The sequence below is a fragment of the Trichomonas vaginalis genome, chromosome I (genome assembly GCF_026262505.1).
Source record: "Trichomonas vaginalis G3 chromosome I, whole genome shotgun sequence".
NCBI lineage: Eukaryota > Parabasalia > Trichomonadida > Trichomonadidae > Trichomonas > Trichomonas vaginalis.
Genome location: NC_067203.1, coordinates 20,323,107 through 20,337,701, shown reverse-complemented (window position 1 = coordinate 20,337,701; position 14,595 = coordinate 20,323,107). Strand labels below are relative to the sequence as shown.

Sequence of the window (14,595 nt, the reverse complement as noted above, 5' to 3'; positions counted from 1 at the left end):
TTATCAAACACTCCATGAATAAATGTTTCGCGTTCATTGAAATAACCTTATAAATTTATGGTTTATATATCATCAATCAATATTAATACAATTCAACAATATAATTTATCACGAATTGATTCAAATTCTTTGAATGTCTCTCTTCAACGTCGACTTTTCATCGAGCGACGGAGATGATGTAAATCTTTTTAAGAATACAGTACCTTTTAAACCTAGATTTAATGTGCCTGATGAAAACGGGAAGTCAAAATACCCACAAGATAATAATAATCAAAGGCGTAGAGTTAGAAAGAATAAAGAGGCAACTAAAGTAGAAAAGAAAGTTGTCGAAGTTCAGCCACAGGTGTTAGAATCTCCCCCGCAAAGGCATGTAAACACTAGGAAAACAAGAAAGAAAGATATTATTACTTTTCAGGAAGTAGATTTATCAGAAGAGCATACGGATCCTGAGCCTACTCTTGTTGAAAAAGCTAGCGATGTTACTACAGAAACGGCTCCAAAAGAAATTGAAGCAACTCGACCTGTAAAAGCAGAGAAACCCAAAAATACAGATGAAAAACCGCGAAAAAGATCTCAAAGACGTGAGAGTAGTCCAGAGAAATTCGTAAAAATCGATTCTTCTTCATCAGAAAATGCCACTGATGAACCAACAGATCCAGAAGAGGAAAAAGATAATAAAAAAGAGCAAGAGAAGCCCAAAGACATACCTCCTGTAAAAACTACGCCTCAACCTAATCAGCCAATTGGAAATCATTCAAAATATGCGATTCCAATTGAAGTTAAGTCAAAAGAGCAACCAGTTTACAGAATTTCCAGAGAGAAAAATGTTGGCTTACTTGGATCTACATTTACTTTCAGATTTTATATGTTAAGTGAATTTATTTTATCTGCTGTATACAAAAAAGGCTCTGAGTCTATTCAGATCTCAAAAGACGATACATCTGATGTAGATGCCTATGTTTCTGTAGGAAATAAAACTGCAGCTTTCTCATTGAGATTAAAATCTCAAACTAGCGACGAAATTCTTTCGATTAGGTTCTACCCGAAGGAAGGTAAAGATCCCGCTCGTAGAATGTGTGTTTCTTTCTTCAATCAGGCTGAAGGAATTCCAAAAAAGTTAATGAGTCGGCAACCTACAGAAAAAGTACTTAAAAAGGTCACATATAACTTCCATGGCAGGTTTCACGTCCAATCTGTTAAAAATGCTGTACTTTACGAGAAAAAAGATGGAGATGACTTATTTTGGATTAGAAAAATCCAAACAGATGTTATTGAACTTCAGGCAGTATTCCCACTCGAGCCTGAGTCGATGTTCGCAATAGGTCTTGCGGCATTCATCACTGAAGTGAAATGATTTATTTTTTATATGTTTTAATAAAATGTTTGTTTTACCACTTTATGATTTTCATGATTTATTTTCATTATTCACGAATAAAACAAAAATCTGAATTTTGAAAATTTCGAAATTGGTATATAAATCTAAATAATTGATTTCATCATCTTATTTTACATGAAATAGAGGCATTTGCATAGGATTTTCAGGTTATGAAGTTTTTATATACTTTATTTTACAGTCTTTTATGTTATATTTTATGTGGATTTCGACTAAAAACTTTCCATTTTGTTGAAAAAATTACAGATAACACTGTATCGTGCTTACTAAAAGCAGATTTATGAAATGTTTCATGTCACTTCACATGGAAAATGAAAATACCTTCAAAAATCTTTACTTCAAAAAAATTTAAATAAAAATAAATGTATCTAATTCAGCTTAACAACCATAATCTTCGAAGAAGCAATTGCTTCCATATATCAGAAAAGCTTGTTTTAGCAATCAATAATGTCGAGTACTTGCTTAATAAATCTTTTGCAGTTTCAATTTCACAAAAATTATGCGATCAATATATTTTAGATAATTGCATTGCAAAATATGCTCTCAATATTGATATTGCATCATCATCTACATATGGTGTACTAAAAGATATGCTTCAATATGAAAAAAAAGAAATTGAATGTGATGTGACAGTTTTGCAAGATATCTTTCATATTGGGATCGCTCTTGAAATGAATGAACTAATAGATATATACAAGAAGCATGTTATTGATAAAAAGAGATTAAAACCGAAAAATTGCATTCAATTCCTTGATTATTATATCTTTATTTCAGCAGATAAACAGATTGAAAGAATTGCAGATTTTATTTCAACACATTTTTCCAAAATCGATGAAATTCAATTCAAAATGATTGCCAAAAAATTGATGTGGACATTCTTCATAGGATATTTAGCAATGAAGAACTTGCAATAAATGATGAAGATTCCTTGGCAAAGTTCATCATTTCTCTTATTAAAGAATCCGAAATTTACTATCCATTAATTAACTACATCAATATTGAGTTTTGTGGAGAACCAATTATGGAAGAAATAGATAGATTAATATTTGAAAATGGTAAATTTATTAATAACCCATATAAGAACTCAATGTTTAGATTAAGAAATAGTAACAATTTCAATCCAAGAGAAATTCTTCCAAAAATTAAGGAATTGAAGAATTCAAAAAAATTCGATAGTATCTACAAATTTCTTGATGAATCATCAAGAGCAGAAAATCAAAATATTATTTTTAAGGCATTCCAAGAAGGCCTTTGTGATATCAGAAATAAAAATGGTAGAAACATTCTTAATGAAGCATCTGCAAATGGAAATCTCAAACTAGTGGTGAATCTTATTCAATGTGGCTGCAAAATAGAAGAAAAGGATAATGATGGATGTACTCCACTAATTAATGCGTTAATTAATGGTCATTTTGAATTAATTAAGTATCTTATCAATTTTGGAGCTAATAAAGAGGCAAAAGATAATAATGGATCTACTCCAATCATTCATGCATCCCAGCATGGTCAACTTGATATTGTAAAATATTTTATATCTCTTGGAACTGATAAAGAAACAAAGGATAATTATGGAAATACATCTCTCATTTGGGCATCTTGGAATGGTCATCTTGATATTGTTATATATCTTATCTCTATTGGAGCTGATAAAGAAGGAAAAAATAAAAATGATCAAACAGCGCTCATTTTGGCATCTAATGGTGGTCAACTTGAAGTGGTTAAATATCTAATTTCTTCTGGAGTTAAGAAAGAAGTAAAGGATATTGATGGGAAAACTTCACTACATCATGTTTCAAATAATGGTCATATTAAAATTGTAGAATATTTGATATCTGTGGGAGTTGATAAAGAGTCAAAGGATAATATTGGATCAACTCCACTCATTCTAGCTGCAAAACAAGGTCATCTTGATGTAGTTGAATACTTAACCTCTGTCGGAGCTAATATTGAAGCAAAAGATAATGATGGAAACACTTCTCTCAATTGCGCATCATCTGGAGGCAAACTTGAGGTTGTTAAATATCTTATTTCTATTGGAGCTGATAAAGAAACAAAGAATTATGATGGAAATACTTTACTCATTAATACATCATTTAATGGCCATATTGATGTTGTTCAATATCTTTTCTCTCTCGGATCTGATTTAGAAGCAAAAAATATTGATGGAAAAACTCCATTAAGTTATGCATTAATTAATCATCATCTTAATGTGAGTCAATATCTAATCTCTGTTGGCGCTAATAAAGAAGCAAATATATATAACGGTAATGCCTTGATCCAATACTATTCAAAAAATGGTAACTTAGAATTACTTAAATATCTAATTTCTTGTGGAGCAGATAAAGATGCAAAAAATAATAAAGGTGAAACATTACTTCATTGTGCATCTAGAGACGGTCGTCTTGAAGTTGTAAAATATCTTATATCTATCGGAGCTGATAAAGAAATAAAAGATAATGATGGAAATACACCTCTCATAACTGCTGTTAATGCGCATAATTTTGAAATTCTTAAATATCTAATCTCAGTTGGTGCAGATGTCAATGCAAAAAATAATGAAGGAAATACTGCACTCATTCAAGTTTCATATTATACATATTGTCTCGATATTATTAAGTATCTCATTTCGGCAGGAGCTAATATAGAAGCAAAAAATAATGATGGTTGGACTCCCATTATTAAGGCATCATGTTGTGATAATCTCGGTATAATTAAATATCTCATTTCTATTGGTTCTGATAAAGAATCTAAAACTAAAGATGGAAATACTCCTCTCATTGTTGCTTCAAAATGTGGCAAACTTGATATTGTTAAGTATTTAATCTCAATTGGAGTTAATATTGAGGCGAAAAATAAAAATGGTGATACTGCTCTCATAATTGCCTCAAAAGAAGGCAAACTTGATATTGTAAAATATCTTATATCTTTTGGTGCTGATAAGAAAGCTACAAATAAAGACGGAGATACCCCACTCATTATTGCATCACATCATCGTTATATTAATATTGTTCGATACCTTATCTCGGCTGAAGCCAATAAAGAAGCAAAGAATAATAATGGATGCACTCCACTTATCTGTGCATCATCTCGAGACAATCTTGAAGTTGTAAAATATCTCGTCTCATCCGGAGCTAACAAAGAAGCAAAGAATAATAATGGATGCACTCCACTTATTTGTGCATCAGAAAATAGGAATCTTGAAATTGTAAAATATCTTATCTCATCAGGAGCTAACAAAGAAGCGAAAAATAATGAAGGAAACACTCCGCTCATTTGTGCATCAGATAAAAGTAATCTTGAAATTGTAAAATATCTGATTTCAGTCGGGGCAAATAAAGATACCAAAAATAATAAAGGTGAAACCCCACTTTCTGTTGGATGGGGAGCTGTTAAAAATTATCTCTTATCAATTTGAGTCTTATTAACACCATTTTATCTATATTTAATAAATATGATTTGTTTTAAAAAAATAACTATAAGTTTTAATAATAAAATTCATTTACTTAACATTAATATATGATAGAAATTACAGTGGAACATCAACAAACTCTTTGATTCTTTGCCAACGCGGATCTTTCTCAAGAAGTGGACGAACAGCATCGATACAGTATGTCCGTAAATGATTATTCGCATTCTTTTCACGATCTGATAGAGTACAAATGCTGTAGTTCGTGTGAATCTGAATAATATCACGAACAAACTCTAAAGCGTCTGTGACAGCTCCTGAAATGCAGCGAGCAAGTACATCATTCATAGAAAGCAATTTCTTGCCTTGAAGACCTTGTGTTGGTAAAACTTTGAACCATTCTGATTCGTTAACTTTAATGCAGGTCTCTACGAGTAAATTATTGATGATCTGTGGTTGTGCTTTAGGTTCTGTATTAAATCTCACCCACTGAAGGTCCTGGGCAATGATTGGATTATCATGATGGTGTTTAAGGATGTAATTGTTATATCTGAGCTGATTATTTACGAGGAGTAGCTCGTGACGTAACTGGGATCTTCGCATTGCCTTGATTTTGTCTTTGATTTCTTGAGATGGTGGAGTTAATGGATCGCTAAGTCTTCTGAAGTCTCCAAACTCAGCTAAAACTTGAAGATACCATAAATTGCAGTTATCTGGACTTAAGTTGAAAGTTGAACCTTGTTCGGGCATGAAAGTAGAACATAATAATTGGATTTTTTGAATAATCGGCTCCCAACCATTCTCGAAGCCGCATTCATCAATTGCTTCAATCAAATACATCCTGTGTGCCCAGTTAAGGGGGTCCATATATGCGCAAAAAGTCATTTTTTTATATCAAGGATATATTTGTAAAGTTAGGACTTAAAAAGTGACAATCATCATGAATGACAAATCAAAGAATGATGATATTGTATCACTAGAGCGTCTTGAAAAAGCATTTAAGAATGTATCATTCCAGATTAAGTGCAAGAAAGACGCTACAAACTTCATGAAAAGCAGAAATTTAGGAAAATGCTCTTCAAATCGATTTCTCGCTTGGATGGTGTCATTTGATGCTATTCCAGAAGATCCATCAGTTTGGCCCGAAACTTTTTATCATATGATCAGGAACTACAGAAACAAACTTAATTATTATCATACAAAATCAAAGTCAGAAATACCGAATTGCTTGACGAATCAGCAAACAGAGGAGATTTTAGCTGATGTCAAGCGTGGTAAAAACCTCTTTAGAAACATCATCAAAGAAATCGGAGTTCCTTTGACGATGTGTGATGATTCTATCACTCGAATTACAAGAATTTTGGTTATAATGATCAGTGATGCTCCACAGCATTCGTTTTTGCAGGGATTTGATCGCCTTGCAAGCGTTTCATTTGCATTGTCATTGCATTTTGCTTTGAGGATTAGCCTTTCGCTAATAGAAGCTGAGGCCTTTGCAGCTGTCCTTCTTAGAAACCTTGTAACACTTTCTGAGCCCGCAAAATTTTTAACTTTGCCAAGTACGTCAATGCAATTTTTCGTAGATCTCGACGCGTTTCTTTTCAAGCACAACAGAAAATTAATGAAAATACTCTTCGAAAACCAACTTAGAAGTGAACATTTCGCTGCAAATTGGGTTGGCGTATTTTTCGCAGACTCTCATACTCCACTCGACGTTTTATACATCTGGGATAATGTCATTATCAACAGAAAAGAGCTAACAGTATACATAAAAGCGCTGGTTTCAACTCATCTCGATCAAATTGAAATCGTCGACGATCCTGGTCAATTAATACAAAATATTATGACATTCCAAGATTGGGATGTTGAAAGAATCGTCCAAGACGCAAAGAGTTTCTTACATTATCCATTTTGGAGTTTGAACTTACTATCGGCACCATTGGGCTTCTGGTTATAAAGTATTGTTTATAATTTATAAATATTTACGTTCTTTCTTAACATTATTTAGATTTTTTTTTTTTTGAGACAAGTATCATAATTATATAAGGGCATAGTAATATAATACTGATAGAAATAATCAAAATATTTTATTTGATTTGTTAGCAAATGTTGATTGTAAGTAAAGAAGATAAAATGCAAAAAAATGGGAATGGAACATACATAATGGAATGTACTAAACACTTTGTGTATAAGCCGCACTCTTGTGTACGAACAAGATGTGGATCATTTGCAAATTTATTATAAGGATAAAGATAATGAACAAAAACAGTTGGTGGCGATATATCTTCAAACCAATCTGCATCTATTTTATCCATTCCGCAATATATAACTTTTTCTATCTTAGATTTTGATAAAACATGATATTTTGATGATGAAATTTTACTTGGAAATCGAATTATATTCATAGTATCTTGATAAAATACACCTTGATCGAATTCAAGCGATGTATTATATCTTTCTTCAAAAATAACTGTTTTCAAAGTAGAAATATATGCAAAACAATCGAAGCCTAGATAAACTATAGTGTTTGGGATATATACAGTTTTCAAACATGAATGACCTGTAAATGCATTAATACCAACACATGTTACAGGAATATTTCCAATTTCATTTTTAATTATTAAATTTTCACAAGTGTCATCTGGATCAGCATTATGCATATCTCCTGTAACACCAGTGCCTAACATATAGTAGGTATCCATTGGCTTGTAAACTAAATTGTCGCACAAATTAAAGTTTAAAAAAAATTTGAAAAAATAAAAAGTGACATATTAAGAGTGCACTTTGACACACAAGCTTTCTATCACAATATTCTAATGTCATAAGTTATTATTTTTGTTCAGGAGAAAGTAAATATAAATCACTACATAGTACATAATATGGCTGCTATACTTTTATGCTATTAAAATAAAGATGTATTGATTTTTTCATTGAATGGCAGAAGGGACGAACTCTAAATTGAATGTTCAATTTAAAGGAAGTATTCAATTTTTTGGTCAATTTAAAGCAATCATATATGTAGTCTGTTTTAAAGGCTTGATCAATAGCATATGATCAGTACTCGTTGAGTATGTTATGATGTTAAGAGATAATGGATAGTACACTTTAATATTGAAATTGAATTTGGATTATTATGCAATATTCCATAATCTATATAATGATAATCATAAGAATGTGTTGTATGTGATGACCCTTAAGTATCATTGATATTTTTTAATTTGTATCCGAAATTTTGTGGTCATTGTTATCCACATGTATAGCATAGAATTTTCTCCCGCAAACATGAATTCTAAAGATACCTTTTATTGTCAAATGCAAGTAAAATACTTTTAATTTTTTTTCATGTCTGATCAAGATATTCACCAAAATAGATACATCGAATTGCGAAGTATCTATAAAAACTACATAGATTCATATAATGCGTTGTATCAGCTAAAAACAGAAAATGAAGGAGAATTAAACTCAATTTACAAAATTATCAAAACAGAACTGATTTATTCAAAGAAATTTCTTCCACAAGATATAATCAATGATATCTTCAATATCATTCCGTATAATAATCGTTATACAAATTCATATTTTTCTCTTGCCAAACTCATATCTGATGAATATCGTGTCAAAGAGGTCAAAGAGGTTCCAAATTTCCTGTATTATAAAGAACATGGAATTAAATTAGACAAATCTGAAGATTTCGAAAAAATTAAATCAGAAAATCTTGATATTCATGCAGAAAATACAATTTACAGAGCAATTATGTATAATGACAAAGAAAGATTCATCATATTCACGGAAAGAGAAGAATTTGATAAAGATCAAAAACTTGATAGTAAATTATATCCAGGATCTGGATTTTCATTACTTGAATTATGTTGTTATCATGGAGCAGTTGATTGTTTCAAGTTATTAAGAACTAAATTTAACTCGAAAATAACTGAAACATGTTTACAACTCTCATTTTTAGGAGGAAATCCCGAGATCATGAGTGAATGTTTGAAATATCAAAAACCAGGTAAAGAATGCATGCGTTATGCAATTATTTCACACAACATTGATTTTGTTACATTTTTGATGAATGAGTACAATATAGAGATCGATTTAGAATATTGTCAAGAGTATAAAAATCTTGAATCATTTTTAGTTTATTACGATCAAACTAATGATATCAACACTAGTTTTGTTGAATCAATAGTTTTCAATATTCCATCTCTTTGCGAATATTTCCTATCAAATGGTGCAAACATTGATGCAAAAGATGGATGTAGAAACACAGCTCTTCATATCGCAGTGTATTTTAATTATAAAGAAATAACAGAACTTCTTCTTTCTCATGGCGCAAATATTAATGAACAAGATATGTGGGGACATATCCCTCTTATTCATGCAATACATTACAATAATAAAGAATTAGCCGAACTTCTTATTTTACATGTTGAAAAGATTAGTGAAAAAGATAAAGGTAGGACCTTCGCTCTTCATTATGCAGTATTACACAATAATAAAGAAATGGCCGAATTTCTTATTTTACATGGTGCAAATATTAATGTTGAAATAAATTTTGGTAGATTCGCTCTTCTCATTGCAGCAGATAATAATTATAAAGAGATGGCTGAATTTCTTATTTCGCATGGTGCAAATATTAATAAAAAAAATATATTAGGAACTACAGCTCTTGAATGTGCAACATTTTATAATAAAATAGAAACTGCCGAGCTTCTTATTTCACATGGTGCAGGAATTAATGAAAAAAATAAGAATGGAAAAACCGCTCTTCAATATGCAGTAGAAAATAATCGTAAAGAGATAACTGAATTTCTTATTTTATATGGTGCAAATATTAATGAAAAAGATAAAAATGGAAAAACCGCTCTTCATTATGCAGCAGAAAATAATCGTAAAGATATAACTGAATTTCTTATTTTACATGGTGCAAATATTAATGAAAAAGATAAAAATGGAAAAACCGCTCTTCATTATGCCATGCATAATAATTATATGAAAATAGCAGGACTTCTTCTTTCACATGGTGCAAATTTAAGCGAAAAAGATAAAAATCGGAAAAAACATTCTTCATTATGCAGCATATAAAAACTGTAAAGAAACAGCTGAACTTATTATTTCACATGCTGCAAATATCAATGACAAAGATGCGTGAAGAAAATATCAAAAATTTCGATATTTTAGAGATGCTGCCAAAAATTACCTGTCAAAAGTATTCTTATTTTCTTTTTTTGGACTGAAGAATCAATTAAGAATAAAATGTAATAGTTGAATCTTTATAATTGAATTTCAAAATCTTGTACAGTCTCCAGATTTTCGAAAAACGTCTAAAAATTTTTCATGAGCGAAGAAGAAGATTTCCCAGAACCACCACCAAAAGTGGTGAAGAAAGAGGAACCTAAGAAGATTCCGAAATGGAAGAAGTACAAGAAGCGCCTTCTTGTTAATCTCGTTCTAACACATTATTACCTAGGCTGTCATGCATTTATAATTTGATTTTTTTGCCTAAAGAATTGTTCCAAGTATATACATCCACGCTACATATCATTAAACTTTATTTATTTCATTCTGACAAAAAGCTTCATGACATGCTTGTCTATGAATTTTATCTGAAATTTCCCTACTTCATCAAAATATCTATGTAAATATGCTTGAAATCCCTCGAGATGAATTAAATAGATGCTATATTTGAATTGTTTAGTTTTTGATGGTAAATTTTTGTGGAAAAAAATGACAATGACATTTTAAATTTGACAGCAAAATACATGATTTCACAAATTCATCTATAGCAAATAAGCCTGTTTTGTTAACGATGAGTATCAATTTATCACAAATCAAAATATGCCATAAATGATAATGATAATATGCAAGCTCACTAAAATTCTGAGTTGATCATCATTGAGAATAAGTATGAGGAAGCTTTATTGTAGAACATATAAACGACGTCACATGAATAATTCTTTTCAGAGTGTGTCTTTTTCTGATAAATGAAAACATCATTCAATAATTCAATGTCTATTTGTTATCAACCAATATAGCATATAATTTCAATCAAACATTATTTTCTACAGTCTGAAAGCTCTGGATTACCAAATGATTGCAGCATTTATCAACCATACTTCTCTCAACCCTTCTTAACCAAAGAAAATCAAAAATGAGGTTTTATTAGAATTATTCATATCTCTTATGTAAGGAGGGTACTCGCTGTGAATAACAAACTTTTTCAAAGAGCGTATTTATGACTGTCTGATCGTGTAAAATGGTTACCGATCTGTAAAATGATTCGATAACTTCAGAAGTTTGGATAGAATAACCTAGACAATTGAGTCCAAATTTTGATGAAAGAATCAATTGATTCCTTATTTATGATTTAGTGGTGCAAATATTTGAAATTATTTATCCTTTATCTCCTACATTCATGAATATTCATAATTAAATTTCAAAAATTCAAAATTCGGTGTTGAACTCTTAAATAAATAAGAATGTAATAGTTTGTATACAATTGACTTTAACAGGAGAAAACATGAATAAATAAAAAAATACATGATTTTGTTTTAAAAAACACCCTGAATTTCTTGAAATTCTGTAAACTCCGTATCATCCATTACATAACACGTATTACCATCATAATCATTATTATCATCTTTTTCATTAGATTCATTAGATTTTGAAGCTTCTGTAATGATGCCAATTGTTGGAGATGAACTTGTTGAGACGAGAGATTCTAAATAAGGTGCAAGGTTTTCGTAATTTTCACATATCCATATTAGAAATCTGGTCAGATTTCTTTTTGTTGCATATTTTATTTTTATATTATGTTCTTTTTTCATCTTTTCTGCAAAATCCAACATTTGGTTCCTTGTTAAATCTTCATATTTTTGTTTTATTATAGAAAATCTATCTCCCAATTTAGCAATTTTTTCCTCACACATCTCATTTATGCTGATTGTTTCTGGATCTTTGGCTGGACGACCTTGTGAACGTTTATACCTTGTAATAGATGTGTTTTGCATTAATAATTCGTTGATAAAGCTTCATAATAACTCAATTATTTTTTCAATAGTGGCAGAAAATTGCTTGTTTTCTCTTTTATAAATATTAGTGTATAATCTATTAGGAATGTTTTTAACCTATCTTGAAAAAAAATTGTCATGAATTCGAATTTGTTTACCATTTTACATTTGTGAGACTTTTTATCGTTTTGTGGTAAAAAAAAACATCAACCAAAATAAGATAATATTGGTTTCTCTTCTTTTTGCTCAAAGCAATAACACAAGACGACTTTATTTGGAACATTCACAATTTCAATAATTTTTCCCACTAAAATAGGAATGATTTCGAATGAAAAAAAAAATTATTCCTAGGCATAAAAATATAAGTAATTAATAAGAAAAAACAACAAATATTTATTAATAAAAATAGAAAAATTACATCTATTCGGAATTGATGAGTGTAAGCAAGTCCTCTTTGCACTCAATAAAATCTTTGTAAGTATTTTTGAAATTAAGCTGTGGAACATGAGAATCAAAGCCCCAATAGGTAATTAAAAATGGAAAGGCTTTATTATCAAGTGCAGCGTTATAATCTGGGACAGTATCGCCGAAATGGATGACTTTTGAGAATTTTCCGTGTTTGTTTGTTGCAGAAGCGATAGCATCTGCTAAAACATTGGTTCGTTCTTCAGATGCTCCAAAGCAGCATGCATCCTTATCGAAATAATCTAAAATGCCGCATGAAGAAAGTTTCTTTTGTGCAATTTCGGGGAAATTTCCTGTGCATACACCCAAACCAACATTTTTCATTTTAGATAGATGATCAAGTAGCTCTTTGCATCCTTTTGTGAGTGAAATGCTACCATCAAACTCTTTCACAAAACGTGAAATGATTTCATCATGAAATTGATGATAAAGTTTTTCATCTGTTTCTGGTTGCTTTGTAATTTCTTTGATCATATAACTTAGAAGATATTTGTCTGTAGCTCCGCACATTCTTTTTGGTAAATAATCTCTCGGATTTTTGTCGCCGCCAAAAATGTCAGCGAAAGTTTGATTAAATACACGTATATAACAATGGCCTTTATCGGAGAAGTTAAGAAGTGTTCCGTCTATATCAAATGTTATCAAAGTTTTCATTATTTGTAAAAATGAATTTGTAAAATTTTGTAAACCGACCAATTTTTTACGATTTCGAAATCGTAACAAAATAATTAACTCTTGTAAGATACTATTTATAAAGAATATTTGATTCTCGGGATCATGTAAAATTTCTCCATCAATTCATTTGGCCTGTTATGATATGGGTTGTAGAAACTGGCCTTAAATGGGGAGATGGAGTGTTCTATAAACTTGGAATCGATTTTCTCAAAATTATCATTTGGGAAATTTTGTTCGCGGCAGTGGGCGTGGTATATGTTTTACAGGAAGGTGAAAATAAGCATAGGAAATTGAACGATTCTTAGACGACAGTAGATATTCTCTGAATATAACCGTTTGTAAAAAATCTGTAACCTGAAATAGTGTAATGAATATAAACATCATAGAAAGTATCTCTAATTTCTTGACTAATACGATATGTGGTGACAATACATGCATAAAATAGGATCAAATAAAAAAAATGATAAATTTCATCCATATAAAACACTATTTACAAACAAAATCGAATACCTATGTGATGTTTATCCTCTTTGTGTCAAAAAGTGATTAGCCTCAACCATTTTTTCCCATGATTTGTAATAAACTCCATCTTCATCCACCAAATAAGCAGCTGATGATGAAATTAGCGGTAGATTATAGCAGTGATATTCTCCTGTTTGAGATATTTTGAAACTAAAGCAATTATGGAAAGTACTTGAAAAGTAGTTAATTAACGATGGAGCTGTGAACATGAAATAGTCTGGCTGAATTATATGAAGTATTTGCTGATATTGCATGATTTTATAAGGTACATTATCAAAAGGACCGAATCTGGCCAAAAAAACAGCAAAATCAAAAATTGTGACAACGTTGGGTGTTTTTCCGACTAAAACTTGTTGTATAGTATTATTCTCATCATGGTATCCTAATGAATCTTGGATAGAATTTAACAAATATTTGGTAAATACAGGTATTGAAACTGCAAAAATCAAAGGAGAACCAACCAATTTCTCCCATTTTTGTATGACTTCTTTTTTGAACATACTGATGGCTTTTTCATCCATCATGAATAACTGAATATGTTCAAGAAGTGGAAAATAAGCTGCTTTTGCGTTCATATGCATTAAAGAATCTGGTTTACAGCGACTATTTCGTATTCTTTCAAAGTCTTGTTGCGAAGAATTTTTTGAAAATATATCGTTTTTGAAGTAGGAATGTTCTCCGACTTTTCTTGTTTGTTCAAATCCTAGTGTTTTCAAATTTACGTTTAATGTATTTAATTTAACGTTTAAAACCTCGCATAATCTTGGTTTGTGAATATAAAATTCATTTTGTGAGTCTGACACCCAGCCACATCCAGCAAGATTTGCTCTATTTTGATCGTAGCCTACCCATTTTAGTAAAGCGAATACTTTGTATGGAAATCGAGAATCTTCTTTTCTATTTGATCGTTTTCTAAGGTGATTTATTAATTCATCAGGAATTCCGTCAAGTCCAGGGATTGGAGGTAGTGGTCTTCCAGCGTCCATTCACTCAAATAAAAAAAAAGACAAAGAAAAATCTGACGAAAATTTTAAAAAACGGTATTTTTTGGCGGGAAACAATCTTATTGAATAAATATTGAAACACATTATGGTTTTGAATTTAAATTCAAGATTCTTCAAAAT

At 30.6% G+C, this 14,595-nt stretch overlaps 10 protein-coding genes across 10 annotated transcripts; 5 read left to right on the top strand and 5 right to left on the bottom strand.

Moving 5' to 3' along the window:
• Positions 1-127: 127 nt before the first annotated feature.
• TVAGG3_1018880 (tubby protein, chain A domain-containing protein) lies at positions 128-1,521 on the top strand (the record flags this gene model as incomplete). The annotated part of the gene is made up of 1 exon (XM_001307681.1): positions 134-1,354. The coding sequence occupies one exon, from the start codon at positions 134-136 to the stop codon at positions 1,352-1,354; it is 1,221 nt and encodes a 406-aa protein (XP_001307682.1).
• A 234-nt stretch (positions 1,522-1,755) lies between these two features.
• Positions 1,756-2,307, top strand: TVAGG3_1018870 (protein ubiquitination; the record flags this gene model as incomplete). Its single annotated transcript, XM_001307682.1, has 1 exon — positions 1,756-2,307. The coding sequence occupies one exon, from the start codon at positions 1,756-1,758 to the stop codon at positions 2,305-2,307; it is 552 nt and encodes a 183-aa protein (XP_001307683.1).
• Positions 2,308-2,414: 107 nt separating this feature from the next.
• Positions 2,415-4,808, top strand: TVAGG3_1018860 (ankyrin repeat protein family; the record flags this gene model as incomplete). The annotated part of the gene is made up of 1 exon (XM_001307683.1): positions 2,415-4,808. One exon carries the CDS (start codon positions 2,415-2,417, stop codon positions 4,806-4,808), a length of 2,394 nt encoding a protein of 797 aa, XP_001307684.1.
• Positions 4,809-4,881: 73 nt separating this feature from the next.
• On the bottom strand, positions 4,882-5,699 carry TVAGG3_1018850 (uncharacterized protein; the record flags this gene model as incomplete). The annotated part of the gene is made up of 1 exon (XM_001307684.1): positions 4,920-5,684. The coding sequence occupies one exon, from the start codon at positions 5,682-5,684 to the stop codon at positions 4,920-4,922; it is 765 nt and encodes a 254-aa protein (XP_001307685.1).
• Positions 5,700-5,739: 40 nt separating this feature from the next.
• TVAGG3_1018840 (TBC domain-containing protein kinase-like protein family) lies at positions 5,740-6,756 on the top strand (the record flags this gene model as incomplete). Its single annotated transcript, XM_001307685.1, has 1 exon — positions 5,740-6,756. One exon carries the CDS (start codon positions 5,740-5,742, stop codon positions 6,754-6,756), a length of 1,017 nt encoding a protein of 338 aa, XP_001307686.1.
• A 105-nt stretch (positions 6,757-6,861) lies between these two features.
• TVAGG3_1018830 (ribonuclease inhibitor domain-containing protein) lies at positions 6,862-7,501 on the bottom strand (the record flags this gene model as incomplete). The annotated part of the gene is made up of 1 exon (XM_001307686.2): positions 6,899-7,501. The coding sequence occupies one exon, from the start codon at positions 7,499-7,501 to the stop codon at positions 6,899-6,901; it is 603 nt and encodes a 200-aa protein (XP_001307687.1).
• Positions 7,502-8,025: 524 nt separating this feature from the next.
• Positions 8,026-11,107, top strand: TVAGG3_1018820 (ankyrin repeat and SOCS box-containing protein 4 family; the record flags this gene model as incomplete). Its single annotated transcript, XM_001307687.1, has 1 exon — positions 8,142-9,884. The coding sequence occupies one exon, from the start codon at positions 8,142-8,144 to the stop codon at positions 9,882-9,884; it is 1,743 nt and encodes a 580-aa protein (XP_001307688.1).
• Positions 11,108-11,350: 243 nt separating this feature from the next.
• Positions 11,351-11,809, bottom strand: TVAGG3_1018810 (uncharacterized protein; the record flags this gene model as incomplete). The annotated part of the gene is made up of 1 exon (XM_001307688.1): positions 11,351-11,809. The coding sequence occupies one exon, from the start codon at positions 11,807-11,809 to the stop codon at positions 11,351-11,353; it is 459 nt and encodes a 152-aa protein (XP_001307689.1).
• A 376-nt stretch (positions 11,810-12,185) lies between these two features.
• On the bottom strand, positions 12,186-12,928 carry TVAGG3_1018800 (putative phosphatase, domain 2 domain-containing protein; the record flags this gene model as incomplete). The annotated part of the gene is made up of 1 exon (XM_001307689.2): positions 12,230-12,928. One exon carries the CDS (start codon positions 12,926-12,928, stop codon positions 12,230-12,232), a length of 699 nt encoding a protein of 232 aa, XP_001307690.1.
• A 542-nt stretch (positions 12,929-13,470) lies between these two features.
• Positions 13,471-14,457, bottom strand: TVAGG3_1018790 (Initiator binding protein 39 kDa family; the record flags this gene model as incomplete). The annotated part of the gene is made up of 1 exon (XM_001307690.1): positions 13,471-14,457. The coding sequence occupies one exon, from the start codon at positions 14,455-14,457 to the stop codon at positions 13,471-13,473; it is 987 nt and encodes a 328-aa protein (XP_001307691.1).
• Positions 14,458-14,595: the final 138 nt, after the last annotated feature.